This window comes from Neopelma chrysocephalum, unplaced genomic scaffold, assembly GCF_003984885.1.
Source record: "Neopelma chrysocephalum unplaced genomic scaffold, ASM398488v2 Primary Assembly neopelma1_97390, whole genome shotgun sequence".
Classification (NCBI taxonomy): domain Eukaryota; kingdom Metazoa; phylum Chordata; class Aves; order Passeriformes; family Pipridae; genus Neopelma; species Neopelma chrysocephalum.
In genome coordinates this window covers 3254896-3275218 of record NW_020926031.1, presented here as the reverse complement: position 1 = coordinate 3275218, position 20323 = coordinate 3254896, and the positions used below count along the sequence as shown (strand labels likewise).

Sequence of the window (20323 nt, the reverse complement as noted above, 5' to 3'; positions counted from 1 at the left end):
TACACCCATCCAGGGATGAATTGGTCCCAGCCGTTCTAACCAGGACAGGGGGAAGAACTGCTGCAAATCAACGAACACAAAACTCTGCTTTTGCAAAAGTCTGTTTGCAATCTGGAAGTTGCTAACTGCATGACCTTAGGCAAGTGAAAGCATGTGGCACACTTCTGGTTCATGCCCTGGTTTGCCCATCACTGCAATGGTGATGGAAATGATGTCTTTGAAAAGGATTTTGTGATACACAGCTGAAGACAGCTATGAGTAGAGGGTCATTATTAAGGTTTGTGGTCATAATAAAAAAAATGCAGCCAGTCTGAAAAGATGCTATGACACAGTCATATATAGTAGCTAGAAATTATTCAAATACTAAGAATCATAGGCTCATAGTCTAAGGAAGTTGAACCACAAAAGAGTCTGCAAGTTTAGAGCTGTATCTTTTGAGTTGCTAACTTCCTGTTACCCATATTGCCTTCTGTCCCCGATTGTGAGTGAATCTATTTATGTGTATATTTATAGCGTAATTTTTTTCCCTGAAGTTTAGGCTGAAATCAAGGCACACTAGAGCCTGCCATGGCAGCATGGCTATTGCTCATGTATTCACTTCACACTTTACAAAACAATTCAAAGTGCCAAATTATTTGTAAGCACCACTCACAATAAATAACCAGGCCTTGGAATTAATTTTTCCTCGTTATATAAAAGCAGTCAGAACACATAATGTACTCTGAGGGAATATTTGTATAATACTGTGCATGCCTTATAAGAAACACTACAGAAAAATTAATACTGGAATTCCATGGAGTTCCAGCATTCCTATCTGACTGATATCGAAGTTAATTGAGTGACTTAACTGCAAACAATTTACATACCACAACATATTAGATGAGAGGCATGTAAGAACACTTATGTCTCTTACTGTTGCAATAAACTTAACAAACGGAATATGTTGAGAATTCAGATCTGACATAAGATTTGCTGACGCAACAAAAAGCTAGGTTTGGTAGGCTCAAATATACCCATGGAGAATAGCTGAGCTTTGCAAAGCCACATAATATCTAGTTTTTCAGGTCTACACTTAAAAAAAAAATCAAAATATCTACTCTCAGACACTGACTCAACAGCAATGCTTCTTTAATTTTTGCTGCTACAGAGTAGAAATTTTAAGCAAGCTGTCTTTAAAAAAATGTGAACTGTAATTACTACAGTTTGGCAAGAATATTTCTTGGCATTGCATCGTGGAGAAAGGGATGTTTTTAATGTAACTGTTTAGTTCATGTAACATTCAGTACACTCAGCTCTGAACCATCTATGTGTCTTCAATACTGGCAGAGCTATATTAGGAAGTCAACTACGCTGTTAACAAGTCACACAGCACAAGGGGGTATTCAGCCGTTTCAAAGAAGGAGGAAAAAGCTGCTGCCATGGTGCGCTGATCTCTTCCTATATTTGCACATCTCTAAATTTATGAATATCTACTCATGGAAAGTCCTGCCTTAAGGTTTTAGAATGCTGATGCCGCAGTAAGATCATGTAGTCAAATATCCAGGTTTCTGTTTAAGGATGTATTTCAACATGCTCAAATCAAAGCACGCATGCACTTCCACAGCACGTGCTGAGAAGTGCTCACATTTGAGAAACATGTGCTCCTACATTCCTTACACAACTAAGGTGAATTGGTCATGATGAGGAGAGAAAAAATAGCTTTTAATACTTCAAGTTAATACAGGAAAACAGAGCTACTTCCTCCTCTTCCTTATTTTACAACAATATTAAAACCTCAGATAAGATGAAGAGCTTTAGGTACATGAAGTGTCAGCTACTGAAGATGCAGCAGAGGTGTGATGCATCAGTTCATCAATGAGTTGTGGACCATTATAAACCTCATATATAGACGGACCATCTCTGGGTACTTGAAAGTAATCCTGCTTTAATGGTTTGCAAAAGTGCAGAAGATTCATCCCAGCTACAATTTTATGATAGAAGAGAGAGTGTGCTTTATTTCTTTATGTACCAGTAACTGTCTTGATAGAACCAAGCTTTCCATCTTGTTCCTCAGCTTATTATCTTAATATAGCGGGTTTAAACCAACACTGAGCTCTGACACCATTTAGATCAGTTTAGACTACTTAAGGTGATAAATTGCAGACAATGAGAAAATTCACTATCTTCTTCCCCCACCCTCTTATACAGAGTTCTTGTCTGGGCTGGGCTGCAGGATGCAGTCTGCTAGGGTTTTATTAGGTGTTCCTGACTGAGGAACATACGTGTCACTGCAGCTCTGCAAGTACATCCCCCTCTCCCATTCCCCACCAATAGTATGGACAGAGTAGATATGAAGAAATGGCATTGCATCAAAATCAGCTTTACGAGGGATTATTCCGATATGCATGAAGGTTTTTGGGGTGAGAGAGAGAGACTTGAGAACGTTTTATAAATTAGTATTGAGTGCTTAAGTATGAGTTACTTTAGAAAAAAATATTTTTCACTATTTTATTTTTTTTTCAGGGAAAGAAAAAATTTCTATGTTACTTTAATCTGAAACAGAACTTCTTTTAGCTATTCAGAAAAAAAACCGCCAGTCACTGTGAAAGAGCCTTGAGGTGCCAACTGCACCAGCACATCAATCGAGTCACACTAAAAATACTCCAGTAATGGCCAGCTTCTGCTTTTTTTCCTCTCAAACCCTGCATTTAACTTTGTTCTTCACTTAGGAACATTTCCCGTTTTCCAGTTCCCCCTATTCCACCAGTTCTTTCGAAGATTAGGAAACATGACAGAACTTAACTGCAAACGCCATCTTCATAGGGCATTAAACCATTAAGCAATTAATTAAGTTTTTCTAATTTGCATAGGGCTCATCTTAGTGAGTCACAGACTATTTTCTTACAACTTTGAAAACAGACACTTTGAAAACATTCCTCATCGCGCTGCAGGTGAAGCCGACGCACATTTTGCTTTGAAATCACTAAGTGTGTTTACCTCCCACATTTCCCGGCAGCGCCCCGGCCACCGGTGATAACTCCGTTTTACTACAAAGCTTCTGCCAACTTCCTCGTGCCCCAGCGTCTCCCAGTCCCCCCCGAACGCCACTGCGGGAAGCGGCTCATCCCACCGCAGGAGCCATTCCCGCAGGAGCCTCCGCGCGGTGCCGCTCCCGGAGGAAACCGCGAGCGGTCCGACCCTACCTGAACTTCTCCCCGGCCGGCACTGTCAGCCTGTTGAGCTTGTCCATGATCCTGCTCGCTGCCCTCGCCGGGACGCGCTGCCCGCGGCCCGGCACCTGCCGCTCCCGGTGCCAGGCAGGGCACGGCTCCTCCTGGTGCCGGCTCGGAGCGCGGCGGAGCCTCCGCCGGGTCAGAGCGCGGCCGTGCCGCGCTGCCAGAGCCTCTCCCCGTCCGACCCGCGGGCACCGGGCGGAGGAGGGACCCGGTGCTCGGCCCGGCCCCGCCGCCCGCCCCCGCCCCGCCCGGGGCGCGCACAGGTGGCTGCGGAGCCGGGAGCCGAGGTGGAGCCTTTGGAAATGGGAGCACGAGGTCTCGCTAAGCCGCCCCTCCCTTTGGAGCTGTCGGAGCGGCTCCGGGACGCGCCGGCTCGGCCGCCAGCAGGTGAGGCAGCGCGGGCGGCCCGGCTGCAGCGGGTCCATGCAGATGAGCCCAGCGGGCCGTGGCGGGGCCGGGACCCGCGCCAGTCACCTGCCCAGCCTCAGGTGACTTCGCTGGCTGCGGGGAGCGATGCGGGCGCCTGGTCTCCCTCACCTCCCCGCTCCTCCACACTTGTGGTGAAGGTGTTCCAGGTGGGAACATGCTGCCGTGGAAACTTTCCCAGAGGTTCTCCAGCAAAAGCTAGAGAAAACCATCAGCTGATCCCCGATCTTTTGAATGTAACTAAAGAAAAAAAAAATTCACCTGTTTCTTAAACTAAGACAGGAGAAAACCGTGATACTTCCGGGAACACAGGGCAAGGCTATTCCCACCCAAAATGCAAGTAGCTGACTGTATTTTATGGCTCTGATATCTCTGAGCCATTTTTTCCTCTTTAAAGATGACCTCTTTCTCAACCATTTTTTCCTCTTTAAAGATGACCTTTGGAGCCAGCTGGTTGCTTCTGAGGGGCAATGTAAGCAGTTATTCACATTCTGCCTTTATCCCAGAGGGCTGATTAATTTGAATTCTGTGCCTCTGGAGGATGATTTTTGTTGCTCCCCTTCTGTATCTTTGGCCTGTTCACAGCTTAGTTTATAAACTAAGGCTGCTCTAGGTCAGAAACCTACTAGTTCTTTTTTAAAAAAGGTACATATATCTGCATCATGTTAATATGTTTGATAAGTACAATATGTTTTTGAAGACACACAGAGTTATTTCTTGGGAAGATCCTCATTGCCACTTGGGCTAAGTTTTCACGTGGAATTCTCCTCCCCAGATTGTACTGACTGCATTTTTCTTCTTGCAAAACCATAGCAGCAAAATAAACCTTCCTGGTTTGTGCAGATGACTCTGGGGAAATAGCCTGCCATGAGATTTGTGTCTTTGATAACAGTATCACTCTGATCTTGGCATGGCTGATGTTTTTGGTCTCTGAGCTTTCAGCAGGGAAATCGCTTGATATTTGAATACAGTCTTTTTCTAGGGTGGACCCACAGTGTACAAGTTGCCCTTTTTGGGGTATCTTATAAAGTTTATGGGTTTTAAGGAATAATATAATAATGATGAATGTCATTCAATACACAAAACTTTGGAATTCCACCTTGCATTATATGTAGTTGTGAACTGGACAACTTTGTAATTTTACTCCCTAAAAGTTATTTTGAAAATTCAATTAATTTTGAATTAGTTAAAATTATTGCTCTGACAATATGAAGAAGTGGATATTAATACATTTCTCTGTCACTTTCCCTTTTGCTTATATAATATTATCTGAACACATAGCAGAATAAAAGATTTGCTCAGCAGGCTCATGCAGTGTTTTCTCTTGCACAACAACTGCCTCTTGCCTGGCTGTCGCAGAAATCCCAGGCTGTTTGCCTTTGACATCTTTGGTGGCAGCCTGTCATTTGCACTGCCGGGCTGGTTTCGCCTTGTTTCTTCCTGACTCAACAGAAGTTACAGGTCTAGTTTTAATGCTCTGCCGTGCCCAGTGCAGAGGCTTTCACGCCTGTCCTCACAGCTCTGTCACCTCACTGCTCCCGGGAAGGGGCTACTGCTGATGCCTTGTGCTCAGGGCAGTCCCTGAGTCCCGTGAGCTCAGGGCTTGGTGACAGCGTGACTCACACAGGATCTCTCACCCCTGTGATCTGCTGGCCCCTGTGTTTGTGTAGCTGTGCAGTGACATGGACTGGGGAAGGAGTCCGCTACAAACGATCCAGCAAAAGGTCACAGAAAAAGGGGTTTTAACTGCACCAGTTCCTTGATTTGGTTTGGTGCACAGATGTTTGTGAGGGTGCAGCACAGGGCTGGAAGAATAGGGTGAGTGACTGCTTACACTGGTACTGCTGCCAAGAAGTTACTCCTAATGAAGTCTTCATTGCATAGGAGTTGTTCATGAGTTTTCGTGGCACCTGCTATGGGGCCTGTCCACTGGTCATACCTCAGCCTGTTTGCTTCTTCCATTCTTCCACCCACATGCACAGCCCTAGATGCAGCTGTGCTTCACTTTAGTACCTACAAGGAGTTTGGTCTAGAATTAACAGAAGTTGCTGCTACCAAGTGATATGGCCTAGCATGCAGAACATGGGCAAAGAATAAATAATAGAAACACTGAGACTGGAAAAGACCTCTAAGATTGAGTCGAACCATTAACTTAGAACCACTGTGTTCCACCAAACCAAATTCCCAAGTGCCACATCCACCAGTCTTTTGAACCCTCCCAGGGATGGTGATTCCATCATTTCCCTGAGAAGCCTATTCCAATGTCTGACCACCCTTTCAGTGAAGAAATTTCTCCTAATAGCTAATCTAAACCTCCCCTGGCACAACTTTAGACTAGTCCTCCTCAAAAAAGTACATCTAGGACCCAGTATCTCACATTTATCTTAACCTGAGGCATCTGAGAGAGTGGATTCTCCTGGCCACTTTGGAATATACTGTTCCTGGGAAACCAAAGGAGAGTCAAGTGCAGATGAAGTCCTGACATTAGGAGAAGGAAGCCACCCCACCCCAAATGTCAAACAAAGCCTTTCTTGTTACAGTGAAATTCCTCCTCTTCCTCATTTTAAATGTGTACGTGCATCAAAAATGTCTGGATCTAAACAGCACAGCCTCACCAGAAAATGCTTAGAGCCTGCTTAGCTCTTTCTGATCTGTCTGCAAGTCAGCCTGTGTGGCCATCTGTCCTGGTGCTGAGAAGGCTTGATTGGGTGCAACAAGATAGGAAAACTACTAGAGAAAAACCTTCAATAAAGAAGAACAAGGTCAAGTCCCTCCAAACAGCCCTAGACCTCTTCTTTTTGCCCTGCAGGTGTTTTCAGAGTCTGAACTGCTGGCCCATTTTTGGACTGATCCTGTCTGTGGTCAAGTGGGCTTCTGTACAGCCCGTATGGACAGGAAGACACCGCAGTGTGCAGCTGGCAAAGGTGGCCCTGCCGACCTGCACCACGGGCGGGGTGAGTGAGCAGCAGGAGTTTCTCCATCCCTCCAACATTACTCATCACCCAAAAAGGGTGGCTCTGGAAGCCCAGGCTGGAGGGGTGACCAGGGCCTGACTAACCCCCACTGCAGGAAACACCCTGCCTTCCTCTTCAGGACACCCTGGGAGTGCCTAGAGGCGGTGGCAAATTTGAGCCTTGCAGCAAACATAATGTCATGCTATTTTTGTAGTTGTAAGTTGTAACCCCAGCAACTGTCCCTCTGACATAATATGCTCATTGGATAAAGACAAAGAGGAAGTGGGATTTGTTTTACCACGTGGGTGGCATCTTGACCATAATGATGGTTAGCACGAAACTCTCTTCCCAGCCACAAGGGCTGTTTTAGGTAGATGGGCATTTGTTTTGGGGGATGCTTGTGTCACCACTGTGCTCCCTGGCACATCTGGGCCCAACGGGAATTGTGCTGCTGCCTGCTGAGACATGGCCTGGAAGCCTGTGCCAACCTGCACTTCCCAGCTGAGGGACAAGGCCCAGGAGTCTGGGGCATAGTGGTGTCTCAGAAGAATCTTGAAGTCTTGGATGAGGTGTTTTGCGGAGCTGTTCCCACAGTACTGGTCCTCTGGAGCAACATCATTGAAGCCCTCTACCTAAATGGTATTTTTGTATCTGATGTTTTAAGAACTCACATCTACACAGTCTGCCACTTTTGTGATTATGTAGATAGCCACTAGCTTTATTTTGCTGTATATGGCTACAAAAGATAGAGGATGAATTCCTGGCACTATTACCTAACACAGGTAGCGCAGGATTTGCCAGTAAATTCACTTGGCAGAATGGCTTACAGAACATGCACGCATTTTTATTCTAAATTTTTGATGCTCAAAATGCCATTGTAATTTTGGAAAAGGCTTTCTAAATGTCGCTGACTGTTGCAACATGATTTCCTCATCGCTGCATGTGTTGTGGCTTAGTCTGGATTTGTCTCTCTGATCCTCTCCCAATATGACTGTGTAACTCTCCATTTATGCTTATAAATAAAAAGATTTTTAAAAGCAACTTCTTTATCTTGCATGTTCAGAAACAAAACCTATTTTTTAACCCCTCTGTTATTTTCTGCTGTTTATTTTCCACTGGCTCATTCCTTCCACATGCTACCTCTGGCGGTGTGTTCTGGGTTCTGTTTAAGAGCTGTTGAGGCCGTTGAGACCATTGAGGCATGGTGAAAACCAGACTCAGTGAAACAAACTCTGTTCCAGACTGTGAGTATTCCACCTTCATTTGGTCAAAATTTGCTGTGAATTGCCAGGTATTTCCTGTTTACTCAGGGCTCCAGTTCTCTATATCCTATTGTTAAGATAATTTTTGGTTTGACTTTGAATTTCTGGGTAGGTAGAAAACTCCTTTAGCACAGAAACAAGGGATTAGATGACTTGTCTGAAGCATTTTAGTTATTGGTAAGTGGTGTCCCTACATCAGAACAAGCATCTTCATATAGACCCAATTGTAGAGAAACAAGTAGGCAAAATCCCGAGTTTGACTGCTATCACTGACAAGACTGGTGTTTTTTCTGGCCCGGAGGTTTCTCTCTGATTCCTTTGATGACTGTCTTTTCTTATTTCCACTGAAATTAATGCTCTCTAGTTTAATACCTTCTAGTACATGCTTTATATGATGATTTTGGGTTTGTCAGGTGTTCCTGCTGAAGCTACTAATGTTAAATATAATATATCAGCTGTGTATAAGTTCCTTTTAGATTTGTAAGTTTTGATGCTAACACCTTTTTATGGAGACCATTCATGCCATTGTCTTAATGTGGATTACAGGTTGACTGTTTAGTGTAGGAAACCTACAGCCTGTTTGAGTTCCTGATCTGGATTGGAGGCCAAAGCTGCATCCTGACTGCATGGTGGGGTGAGGCTTAGTGATGCAACAGCATCTACCCATAGCCTCCTCTGCATGGCAAGAAACCCTAGGAATATGCCCCAGGTAGGAGCTGTGGTGCACAGGAGAGATGGACAATCAAGCTGCAGGAAAGAGTGTAAAAAGTGCAAGCAAGGGTATAGGTACAGCCTTGGCTCTCAGTTGCCATTTCTGAACTTCTGGGATTTCACACAGTTGTAATAAAACACAGAGAATCATAAACTGTGTCATATAGCATAAACATTTAGCAATGAGAAGGAGAATAAAAAGAACTGCAAATAGATTAGTTTAAAACATCAATTTACAGTAAATCTCTTTAATGTTTATTTTTATTTTTAGTGCTTTGAGGAGACAGTGCTGCATCAAAGGATCTCAATGAACTATGCATGACTATTTCAAGAGGAAGCTCTTTTTTACAGATTATATTAATGCTCATAGGTACAGTCTAGTGCCTCCAATGCATATAAAACAGACGAGAAACCTGTTTTGAAGTAAGCAATTGGTTGATAACCAGGTTTCGATTTTATTCATCACATGACCATATAAGATGTACTTTTTCTCTCAGTCATGTTAGAAAAAACATTTCTTAACCCATTTTCTATTAACAAGGTTTTGTCTCCAACATTAATAGAGTTGATTGGGCCAAATTTTTTTCTTAGAAGTACTCAGGAGTCAAGAATACAACTGTTCTTTATAGGAAAGAACTCATCAAGAGAATTTCATGTACTACTTGTCTTGCCAAGTAGTAGTGTAGTTTTGATTTTGACTTTCCTACTTTTGGGGAATGTGGGGAATCACAAGATGTTGCACATTTTGCTCTTTAAAAGACAGCTTTGTGAGCTTTTGTGTGGCTTTTCCTTCAGGAAATCCTGACAATAGAGCAGCAGTGTAAGCTCTCCTGAGCAATATGTAAAATGATTGAAAATTCACTTCAAAATATCTGTCTGATTTTACTGTCTTGAGGTGATAGTATTTCACCTAGCTCAGAGATACTTCACTCTGCCTATATCTACATGCTGTCTTTAATCTCTCTCTGACTGATAATTGCTTCAAAGAGAGTATTTATTCATATGTAGAAGTCTCTATTTAAAATATGCATCTACTGCTTGAGCTCTGATTTTGTACTACTACTGGAATAGCACTGAAGGTAGAGCTCGAACCATGGAAGCAGTGTAATGTGAATGTAAATGTAACTGTTCAGTAACAGGAATTTGGCTTGATCAGTCTGCCTTCACATGAAAGTCAGGAAATGATTGCCACAGTTCTGTTTTTCAAGGCTGTAGAGGTTTAGTGAAAATAACCCAAATTGGTACCATCTACATTTGAATCAGAAAACAGCCCAAATTCAAACCTCCTGAATCTGAACTGGAATCTGTAGTTATGTAGCAGGCTCAAATTTTTCCTTACAGAATCTGCTATTTGAAAGTATTTTGTATGTATTTGATTTCTTCTGCTTTCAGAATATCTGTAGGAAGATGTGCCAGCAATAAGCTGTAGCAGTGAAGAGTGTAGGGGAAACGGGGTTATCAGTAGACTGTCACATGCTGCCTGTGAGGGTTTGTGCTTGATCATATGGATCTGAATGCAAATTTGTGGTACTTTATACCAGGCCAGAAAAGCACTCAAACGCTATTGTTTAAAACTATGTCAATTTAGACATAGTTCTTTTCCCCCTCAATGTCTATTTTCGTTGATACACTGCTTACTTAACTTCCTATTCAGTGTCCCATAGCTGGTTTTTTGGAAACCATGAGTTTATGGAACACGATTTCTCACGATATTCTCTGTATTTACTACTTACTGCTTGCTGCAAACAGGTGAAACAGTGCTGCTTCTTGTTTAAAGTGATACATCACCTTTTTTTCCAACTAATCTATTTCAATGGATTTTTTTCCTTTTCCAGGATTCATATAAGCTGTTTTAAAGTAGAGAACACTACTTGTACAGGGAAAGTTATATATGGGCATTTAGTTGTGTCTTAACAAATGAGAGGAGGGTACGTTTCTGTCCCAAGTATTTTTAAATAATACTGATTTTTCAGAGGTTGTAGTCTCCTCACTGTGGGTCAAGTGGCTCAATGCCATAGTGTTGATTTTAGAAGACTCCTATCAACTGCCCTAGAAATCTTAAAACTTTTATCCTTTATCACTTTGTATACTAAATGGCATTTTCAAAGTTGTTCATATAGTAATAGTAGTAGGAGATGCATTTGAAAATGCAACACTAAATTTAATTGAATGGGATTTGGGTTTGTCATTAGGCTCACTGGAGGAAACAGGTCATACATGTAGGTATGTACTGCAGGGTCGGCAAAGATGTGAAAACAGTAAATTTAGTAGGAGTTTCTCATGAAGTGTCTTCTGAGCAAACACATTTTAGCACCTGCTGAGAAAATGTGTTTTGTTTCTCTGGGGACTGTGTAAAAAGCTGCACTTCTGCTTTTCAGTTTTACTGTCATCTGTTCCACGTGCATCCAGAAACACAAAATTTGGTCCTACAGACACACTAATTGTTCAATGTTAAAGTATTTGAGGTCAGATTGCCTCAGAGGTAGTGACCTGTGTTGGAGCCAACTGACAGCTACAGTGACTCTTAGGAGCAGTGCTGCTGTTTCTGCTGCAAATCTGATGCCCTTCTGTAGTCGAGTGCCTGCAATGGAGATAATCCTAACTGGCCAGCCTAATCTGGATCCTAACTGTGGAAGGGGGGGTGTAGGGATAGGGGTTTCTTTGCAGACTGGGAGCCCATGCTTGTTTCTGACTCTTCTCCAGAGCTTGTACACCCTGCTCTCCTTCCTCCTCACCCCTTGTTGCAACAGGATTAAATTGGACAAGTTTGCTTTCCTGTCCATCCTCCTGTTTGGGGTGTGGATTTACCTGAAGGCTACCCAGGAGGCCTTTGTGGGAGTGCTCAGGAGCTTGGGTTACTGGGCTCTGACTTTGAGAATGACACTTGCACAGGACAGAGGGGAGAATCAGTGGTTTGTGTCCTTCCTTTCAGTGTGTGCCTACCAAGCATTGGTCAGCATTCAGGCACAGGTAGTGAATGGTCTCAATATCTTTGCGTCCCCACTGACAAAATCGCTCACACAGACAAAAGGCTGCACAAAAAATGAAAAGGATGTCTTGAAATAAGATTATATAGTGCTGTTACACATATCACAATGCCTTCAGTATACATATATATATAATTTTATATATTCAAGTTTGGAACATTTATTGCTGTAGTACAGCATTTAAAAGAGTTACTTTGTAAGTTTGTGGTCATATAAGCCTGCATCTTTCTGCCCTCAGAGTATATTGGGAGAAAAATTCTACATTACGTATCAAACACTGGATTTCAGAATAACTGTTTCTACTTTTTTTGTTGTTGTCGTTGTCGTTGTCATCCCTTTAGATTTAAAGTATAAAATAAACTCAGAAGTGAAAGCAGAAAGAAAATCTCATAGGAGTCTACATGTAAAGAAACATATATGTAAACTTGAATATACATTATACTGCATTGTATTATGTATAAACAAGTATCACTTTTCTTTTTATATTATTCTAATAGAGAGCAAAAAGGTCTCAGCATTGAGGAAATTACAATCTAAAATATTTTGTGATTAAAAAAAAGTTTCTGACTGTTAGTTTAGAAATAATATACATGAATGACAGCTGTACAAGATATTTAATTTCTGGTCATTAGTGGATTTTACCTACAGCTGCAGCATGGACTTTGCTACTTGAACCTTTCTCTGTATTGTAGAGATCTGCCTGGGGTTATGTCATACATTTGAAGCAGTTCTGTTTGTTATTGCCATAATGATGTTGAGTCAGGACTAAATAGACTGATGAGCGAAGACTAGATTGCTGTGGACTGTCTGTAATTTGAAACTGTTGACAAGGTATATATTATTTGTATAGCTTTTGCTATAAAATGTTCATAATATTTAGCAAATAGGAAGACAATAGTGATACAATAGAGTCTTTCAGGGAGAAATTATTGGTTTTCAAGGTATCTTTTCCGTAAGGGTTGTGATTTCTTTCAAGCTTAACCTTTCCTTGAGGTCTGTTAACTTTCATCATTCTGTTAGAGGAGAATTTCTTCTTTTGTGAAAAAAAAAACTCCTTAAAGCATCATGAACTCCTAAAAAAAATATAGATTTCAACTATTATTCCCATTTCTGGTGGAACTGATACCACCAGCACTTTGCTGAATCAACGTTCATACTGTAATTTCATTTGTTTCAGCATTTCCCATTGGGTTGTTGTACCAGCTCAGTGAGTGACGTACTGTTCATACACATGTCTGGAGGCACCCACCCCTCGCTTGTTCTTTTCTTCCTCAGGTGTCTGATGCAGACTAATGTCACAAACGTCACATGAGATAGGCCTTTGATCTGACCCAGAATTGCTTAAGTAAGCTGATACTTAAGAATGCCAGAGTAGAAAGAAATGCCATAAGAGAGAAGCAACATTTTGAGCTTGGTTTAGAATGACTTCCAAGTCTGCCCAGGTGTCTGGTGGAGCTGTGCTGTGGGGCTGCATTTCAAAGTGTTCTTTGTGCATTGGTTGTGAATGAACAACACATCAAATTTGTTCAGGAAGTGGGGCTTTCCCAGAAACTGGTGTTCCATCCTGTGGACTCAGCAAGGTACATGACAGGTATAGTTGTATAAAAACATCATCTGTAAGGGCGTTGCTCTATGATCTGCAGTTAGCTACATTTGTTATTTTTCGGTGTTTTCTTAGAGCTGCCTTTTTTTTTTTTAAGGTAAAAAACAATAGAATACCAACATGTTGGAGGTGTATCATACATGTTTAGTACTGCTTTTGGTTAAAAGCTGAAATTGTTGAAATTTTGGTTTATCTGTAATTTTCAATATATCCCTGGAAAGGGATTATCTAGCAGAGAATTCCTGTAAGACTATACATGTGAATCATACTTCTATTTCTTTAAAAAAAAGTAGTGATGGGAAATAATTTTTAATTTTTTTCAGGATCTATGTAAGTCTATATATTTGTGGGCTATATGTGAGCATTATTTGTACCAGTAATATAAAAGGATATATACCAGTAATATAAAAGCTAGTAGTTCATGCTGACATTTCAAGCAATAGAAAGAATTATTTTGCTTCTGTGTTCTTGAAGTGTAATATTCTATTCATTGAAGCAACAGTATGGATATGTCTTATATTCCCGTGTATTCCTTCAGAATATTATTGCTTAATCCATAGGAATCAGATGAGGAAGTTATATACTGATAAAGGTAATTAATTATATCAACCAGATCAGTGATTAGAGAAGGATCTGCTTATGCTTATGAAATGTATGGTAAGGTAAATTAACTGAAATAATAACATATTTTTAGGTTATTGTCTGTATTCTGAGAGATTTGCAAAATAATAAAAAGCCATGAAACTGAAAAGTGAGGAACTAAATAGGAGAAATGGCAAAGCTGTGGTAGCAGGTGTCTGGGGAAACTGAAGTGCCAGAATTGTGAAGAAGAAACTGAGACCTAGTGCTCTGTCAAGGATATCATTGGAGAGTACCTAAAATGTGCAATGGCAGTGGGTGGAGGAGAATGGAAAACAGGAAAGCTAGTATAGGAACTGTAAAATATATAAAATCTCTTCTTTTTTCCTCTCAGAACTCTTGGCTATTAGGAACAGAAGGAGATTGTCAGGGTTTGAAAAATTGGGCATGGCTTGTGGAAGAATAAAAATGAAATGCTTTTTGAGACATATTAGGTAATACTGTTCCATTATAATTTTTAGCAGCAGTCTCAGTCCAGACCAAGATGGCTTTGGGCAAGGGGACTGACCTGGCTACCTACTCTGGAGAATGTCCTTTCATCTCTCTGTCCTCCAAGGGATTGATAAAATAACCTGTAAGATGTGGTCTGAGTCGTCCTAAACTGTAGCATCCTACAGGGAAGCTGCTGTTAGTGTGGCAAGAGACTGGCCATGATATGGCCTGAATTCAGAGCATATCTGAATTTTACCTCTAAGAATTATAAACAAACATCAGGATTGTAAAGTCAAAGTGTGTTTGCACTGTGGAGCGGAGCAGAGTTTCAGAATGGTGACAACTGAGCAGTCTCTGAAACACGACGTAGCAGAGCTGCACCTTGAGACAAGATGCTTCTGGTCATGTGCAGCGTCCAGTAAAGCAGCTTTCTTACTTCTGGCAGCTGAGCAGCTCCTGTACTTGCTGATAGCTGCTCAGTTCCTATACTGTACCCAGTGCAAGCGTACAGGTGCTCTGAAGCACTGAAAATGAGAGAAAGCTAGCATGAAGTTTGCTTGTGACTCATGATCTCATACATATGTACATTATGATGCTGTCTGTATTTAGGTGGTTACAGGTGATCTATCCAGAGAGGCTCTGTGATGCCCTGAATCATGTGTTGACAAGTGTTAATCCCATCTGCATGTAGTTATGCACAAGTACTGTCATGTCAGTGTCAGTGCTGTTGCTAAAGTACTTCTACATTCCTCACATTGGTGTTACTCTTGGAAAGGGCCTTTATAGGGAAGATGCTACTAAAAAGGTATTTATTTGCATGTGGAACGCAATTTCTGCATTTTGGGGGGGGCAAATATTTGAAATATGTATTTTTGGCAAATTTATTAATTCTATGGGTTGCCACCTGTAGCTGTACTACAGGCTGTTGGGTTTCAGGTCTTGAATTCTTTGCACAGAGGTCTACTGTGGCATTCCTACCAAGTGCACTTCGTCTTTCGCCAGGCCAGCTGTGCTGAGCAGCCTCTCCTGAAGCTGTTTCAAGTGACTGGTTGCTACAGCCCCAACTGTCTGGCTTGCAGCTGCATCAGGCCCTCCTGCTACAGTCTCTTAACTTCTCCTTGCAGCTCACCTTGTAACTTCTCTACTTTGCTTGTCTAGCTGACCCCATTTTTAAGCACCACAGTTTTCATTGTTTAGTATCTTATCTCAACTTGTTGTTTTCTCATTTCTGAACTGAAGAAAGTTTAAATTATTTATTTTAATACTTTTCTTCATTGTCTTAGAAATACTACATAGACCACCTGACATCACAGCACAAACATATGAACTAATGAATAAAGCTCCACATGCTTATACAAAAGCAAAAAGAGTTTGTGTTTCCACTCATTTTCACAGAAGCTAGTCTAAAGCAAGAAGAATGAAATGTCTCTCTTTCAGGGAGCGTAAATATATGTTGATAACACACTGTAAATTAAATATTGTATTTCTTTCAAAAACTGAGAGGACTCCAGTTTGGACACTTGGAGCAAAAAGAGCTAAGACATCTGTTCTGTTTTTTGCCCAGTGTGTGCTTGAGCTGGGGCACATGTGGAATTCTGCTAAAATGAGATTATTAATTAATAGCCCTTCACACTTCCTTGCTTGAATGAGCTAGAAGTTATTTTCTTCTGGTTTTGAGTCCCAGGTGCAACACTTTCTGTCTACCGAATATGATTTTCTAAAAGGGAAGAAAAACCAGTGAATCGAAACTACAACAACCTCTTCTCTGTGGTCTGAGTACAGCCATGTAATAGAGAAAAGGAAAGAACATCAACTGACAGAGCAGAGGAAAAGAATCCTGTCCAGACATATGATGGTGGTGAAGAACTGGTTTGTGATTTGGGCAACAGTTTCCGCTTCTGGTCCTGCTTCTGGCTTTGTGTAGAAACATAAGCAGGTTATTTGGATATGTGTCCTAAAAAGGTGACCCATTTCTTTGATTTTTGGTACTCTAATTGAGGTGCTGTGTGACTGATATTCTATTGACATTTAGGCTGGTCTAGATTACTTACAAAGATAAACGTTTCTACTTTTGCTGAAACGTAGTGAGATGAAGCTGATTGTTACAGTCCCTCCAGCTGGACCAGTATAGGCTTTGTTCTCAGAGGCTGATCCACCCTTGCTCTTCAAAGCAGGTTAGTTGATATCTAGTATTATTTAGCACTAGTCTGTCATACTGTTATCAAAAAGAATCTGTGCTGTATCTTGCTTAACTTCTATAAAAATGAGCATATTATTTTCCAATATTGAAGAAACTCTTAGACTGTTACCTCTGCCCCACCCCTTCAAATGCCGTAGGCTGAGCATGGTAGGGTACCATGAAAAATGATTGGGCAAGGTTGACTAATTCTGTAATTTTCTAATTTGGAAATGGTCCTGAACATGCTAATATTGATGTGTAATGGAAAATCATGGGGCTGAAGAAGAGGAGACTCTGGAGACAGTTCTAGTACTGATTTATATGTTATATATACTGACATAAGCCAGCTAAGACAGCAACTTCTGTGCCTCTCTCTGTGTTTTCCTGACTGGGATAGGGAGGACAAAATGTGCCAAGGAAGGAAGATAGACAGCTTGAAACTGGTTTTTGTTGCAGCATCAAGGGTGTTGGGAAGATAATTCGGGATTTTCTCCAGCATCTTCATACCCTATCAGCTCTTTGGTGACCTCCAGATAATATCAACTGGTATTTCATCTGTTTGAGAATGGGACTGTTTTCAGTAAGAAAGGACAAAATTAATTTATTTCATTGGAGTTTATGGATGCAATTTTCATGAAAATGGGAAAAATCCTCCAACTCTGACAATATATCTGTAACCCTGAAGCATTCCTCATAATTGCAATAATGATAATTTAGTCTAACAGTGGTATGTGCATAAAGAAAACCTTTTGTTGTATATTCTTTCTGTTCAGCCCAGCGACAGGAATCTAGTCCACAGAACCACGGGAACTAAAACATTGCCAAGTTAGTTCCCACTTTAACCACACCTGTAATACTTTAGCCTTGTAACATCTGAAGTGCCACCATTGCTATTTGAAAAGTAGTAAGATCTCAGGAAGTATCTGGATGTCAGGACTTGATCAGAGAATACAAACTTGTATATTTTGTATATTTTTGTATATTTTCAGCTTTTGAGAGAACTGTATTGCTACTATTTCTAGTATCTTTTTCAAAGATCTTTTTATTTACAGTCTCCAGTGACTTCCAATGATTCTTGGTATCTGTTTTCTCTCTATAAGCTCTGCCAAATGTAGTTTCTAATTACATCTTTATCTTTATAAGAAATATAGGCTTGCAATCAGTTATTTCCTGTCAACTTTATTTAGTAGCTTTATACAATTGCAGTTGAAGAAATTGTGTGGTGAGAAAGGCCACTGAAATAGTTGTGTTCACTTAAAATATTTTTCATTTAAAATTTTAAGGGATGCTGCAAGACAGGTAAGACACTTGCCTATGTACTGCATCTCTGAGATGTCTTAATTGTGACCTATAATCAGATGGTGGGCTGACAGGAGGCAAGTCACTCAGATCTAAAAGCCATACTACACAGGACTGAATAAAATGTGCTGTACATTGCTCTTCAGCTGAACATATCAACAACTTGAATGGCTTCTGTGTTGGGTTTGGGTTTTTATCCCACCTAGAACACCTCCAATGTAATTTTACCTTGCGTCTCCCTGTGCAGTTCAGAAAGCTCATTTGAAAAGGTCTTCTGTGTGGTTACAGTCATAGGAGAATGTGCTGTACAGAAACAGTATCTCCCTTTTACATTTTCCTTCGTGCGTTACTTTCAACATAAACCGATGACTAAAATATAAATTCACTGTTTATCTATGGAAAATATCAAGTGTTATTGGTCTTAAATAGTTAACGGCATATTTTGCCAAGATAGACTGTCATAAATTTTTGGCACTTTTCAAAATTGTGACAAAGCCTGGTTAGAATATTGAATTGAATTTCCTTAGTACTAGGAAAAATACCCAGTTATAGCTTTATAGTATTGGAATGTGCCTGTCTGTGTTTGCCTGGCTAAGTACTTGTTTTGACATGGGAACTGAAATGGGGAAGGTGTTATGATTAAACTGTGGCTTCAGGTTCAAATACATGTGATTTATGGTGGTGCCACAAGGCTTTTAATGCTGTGATCTTTCCATTCTTTCATTGCTAAGCTTTGGCAAAACACTTCAAAAATTATTTCAAAACACTAGTTTTGTCATTAGGTCCAAGATGACACAGGGAATAGTCTAGTTACAAGAGCAGAAGTGAGCTTCTGAGAACTTGGAACACAATATACTCCTTTCCTCCTTCTCAAGTAACCGTGTCATTGCAAAAGTCTCGATGGCTCATGGCTGAATAGAAGAGAAACTGCTGCAATGCAAGTGTCTGTTGCCTCCTTTCTGCTGCAGAAGTGTAATATTTTCTGCTGTAAAAGGAGGCAAGGTGGTGTTGCTTTGCTGAGAAAATATTTCCTATATCCTCCTGTGAACAGGAGAATATCCAGAATTCATTCTAATCAGTAGGAAATGGCTGCCTCTGTAAATATTTGATGCCTGGGTAGACTTTTGTCATAGCTTTTCTATGCTAAAAACGAGTAAATAATTTATAAAAATGTGATTTGAAGTAAAATTCAGATACTTTTTTATTCTCCTTTGGAATGTATATAGCTACCAAGGAAGCTTCCTGTAGACACTAGAGTTACGTAGTGAAAACCTCTTTTGGTCTCTTTTCAGTATCATTTTTTTATTGGGAGGTCCCACTGTATGAAGAGGTATCTTCTGAATTAGCAGCCCTGGCCTTTTACAGTTTTGGAAATAAGTGGACATTTTTCAGTGCCATTTAAGCTACATCAAGAACTAAGGAAAGTGAGGAACTAAATCCACATATTAGACATGAAACATTCAGCCTGAGTCATTTAAAGAATATAGGGTACTAGAAAACCATTATGGTATATACCAAGGAGGGGAGAAAACCATCCCTACTTGCTAAGTATTGGGAAAGAAGTCATCTACAACCTTTGCTTTTTCAGCTCGGAGATTTTATGAAATCCAGGTTTAGTGATTATTGGACACCATAATTACAAAAGATTTTGCCATAGGAACTTACTTGTGACCCAGCTACAAAGGAGCTGAGGTGATCCAGGCCTTTGCATCTGGTGTATGGGGAACTTGTCCCTGTATTTAAATGCTGATGTCTGCGACAAACTGAAAAGTGAATTTTCCACATTAGGTTGTTTACCTTCATAATGAAGAAATAAAAGAAAATAATGGGAGTGGAGGGGAGAGAAAAAAAAAAGGTGTTAATGTGTAACATTTCTGGTTCTTGCAGTTTGAATTAATGCAAGTGCAGACATCTCAAGTGGAAGACCTCAACATTACAAAGGTAACAGCTCTCACAATTGAGAATTTATTCATATGTCTCAGGAAAAGGCATTGCCTGTCCTTGGAAGGCAAGGATGGACAGTGTGGAGTTATTAAAAATTATGAACAAATGAAAAACATATGTTAGAAATGAATCTAGAAATGAATCTTAATTGCAAAATACTTACTTGGTTTAAGATTATAGTATACTGCATATACTATATATGCATGCATATATGTATGCATATACTGCATATACTATAAATTCCTGGTAAAATAAATAGCTTTTTTCACAGCAGTGAAAATTGGTAGATGTTTATTTCAAGCAAAGGAGATCAAATGCTGCCCACGCCACAATTAAACAGAGCTTGTAATTATGTGTTCCTCAACACAGCTCACTTATTACCCAGGATCTTCCATAACTGCACGTTGCTATATACAAATGGTAAACTCAAGACTTGACACCTCATACCTGATTTGCAAACGAAGGTTTCTCATTTACTTAGCAACCTGACACAGCCAGAACAGGCTTTTGAATTTGCACATGTGATAGAGAGCACTGATTTTGTGATGAAAGATTTCAGTCCTGATTTTGGAAAACAGTCCCCAGAGCTCCTGAGCTGAGAGCAAAATTTACTTTGAGTTTGATCTGGAGTGAATTTCTAATCACATTAGCTATAAAGGCAGTCTTTTAATT

The 20323-nt window shown here is 40.6% G+C and overlaps 1 protein-coding gene across 4 annotated transcripts in view; it reads right to left on the bottom strand.

Annotated features, from left to right (window-relative positions):
* Positions 1–20323, bottom strand: part of BLNK (B cell linker) — a 100433-nt gene that overhangs the window by 43125 nt on the left and 36985 nt on the right. For 2 of the 4 annotated variants that reach the window (XM_027672085.1, XM_027672086.1), the window contains exon 1: positions 3183–3330. The exons of the other annotated variants lie outside the window; for them this stretch is intronic. In XM_027672085.1, the coding sequence (XP_027527886.1) occupies positions 3183–3229 (47 nt within the window). In that variant the 5' untranslated portion in view covers positions 3230–3330. Of the gene's footprint in view, positions 1–3182; positions 3331–20323 lie in introns of those variants that run through there. 4 annotated transcript variants of the gene reach the window in all.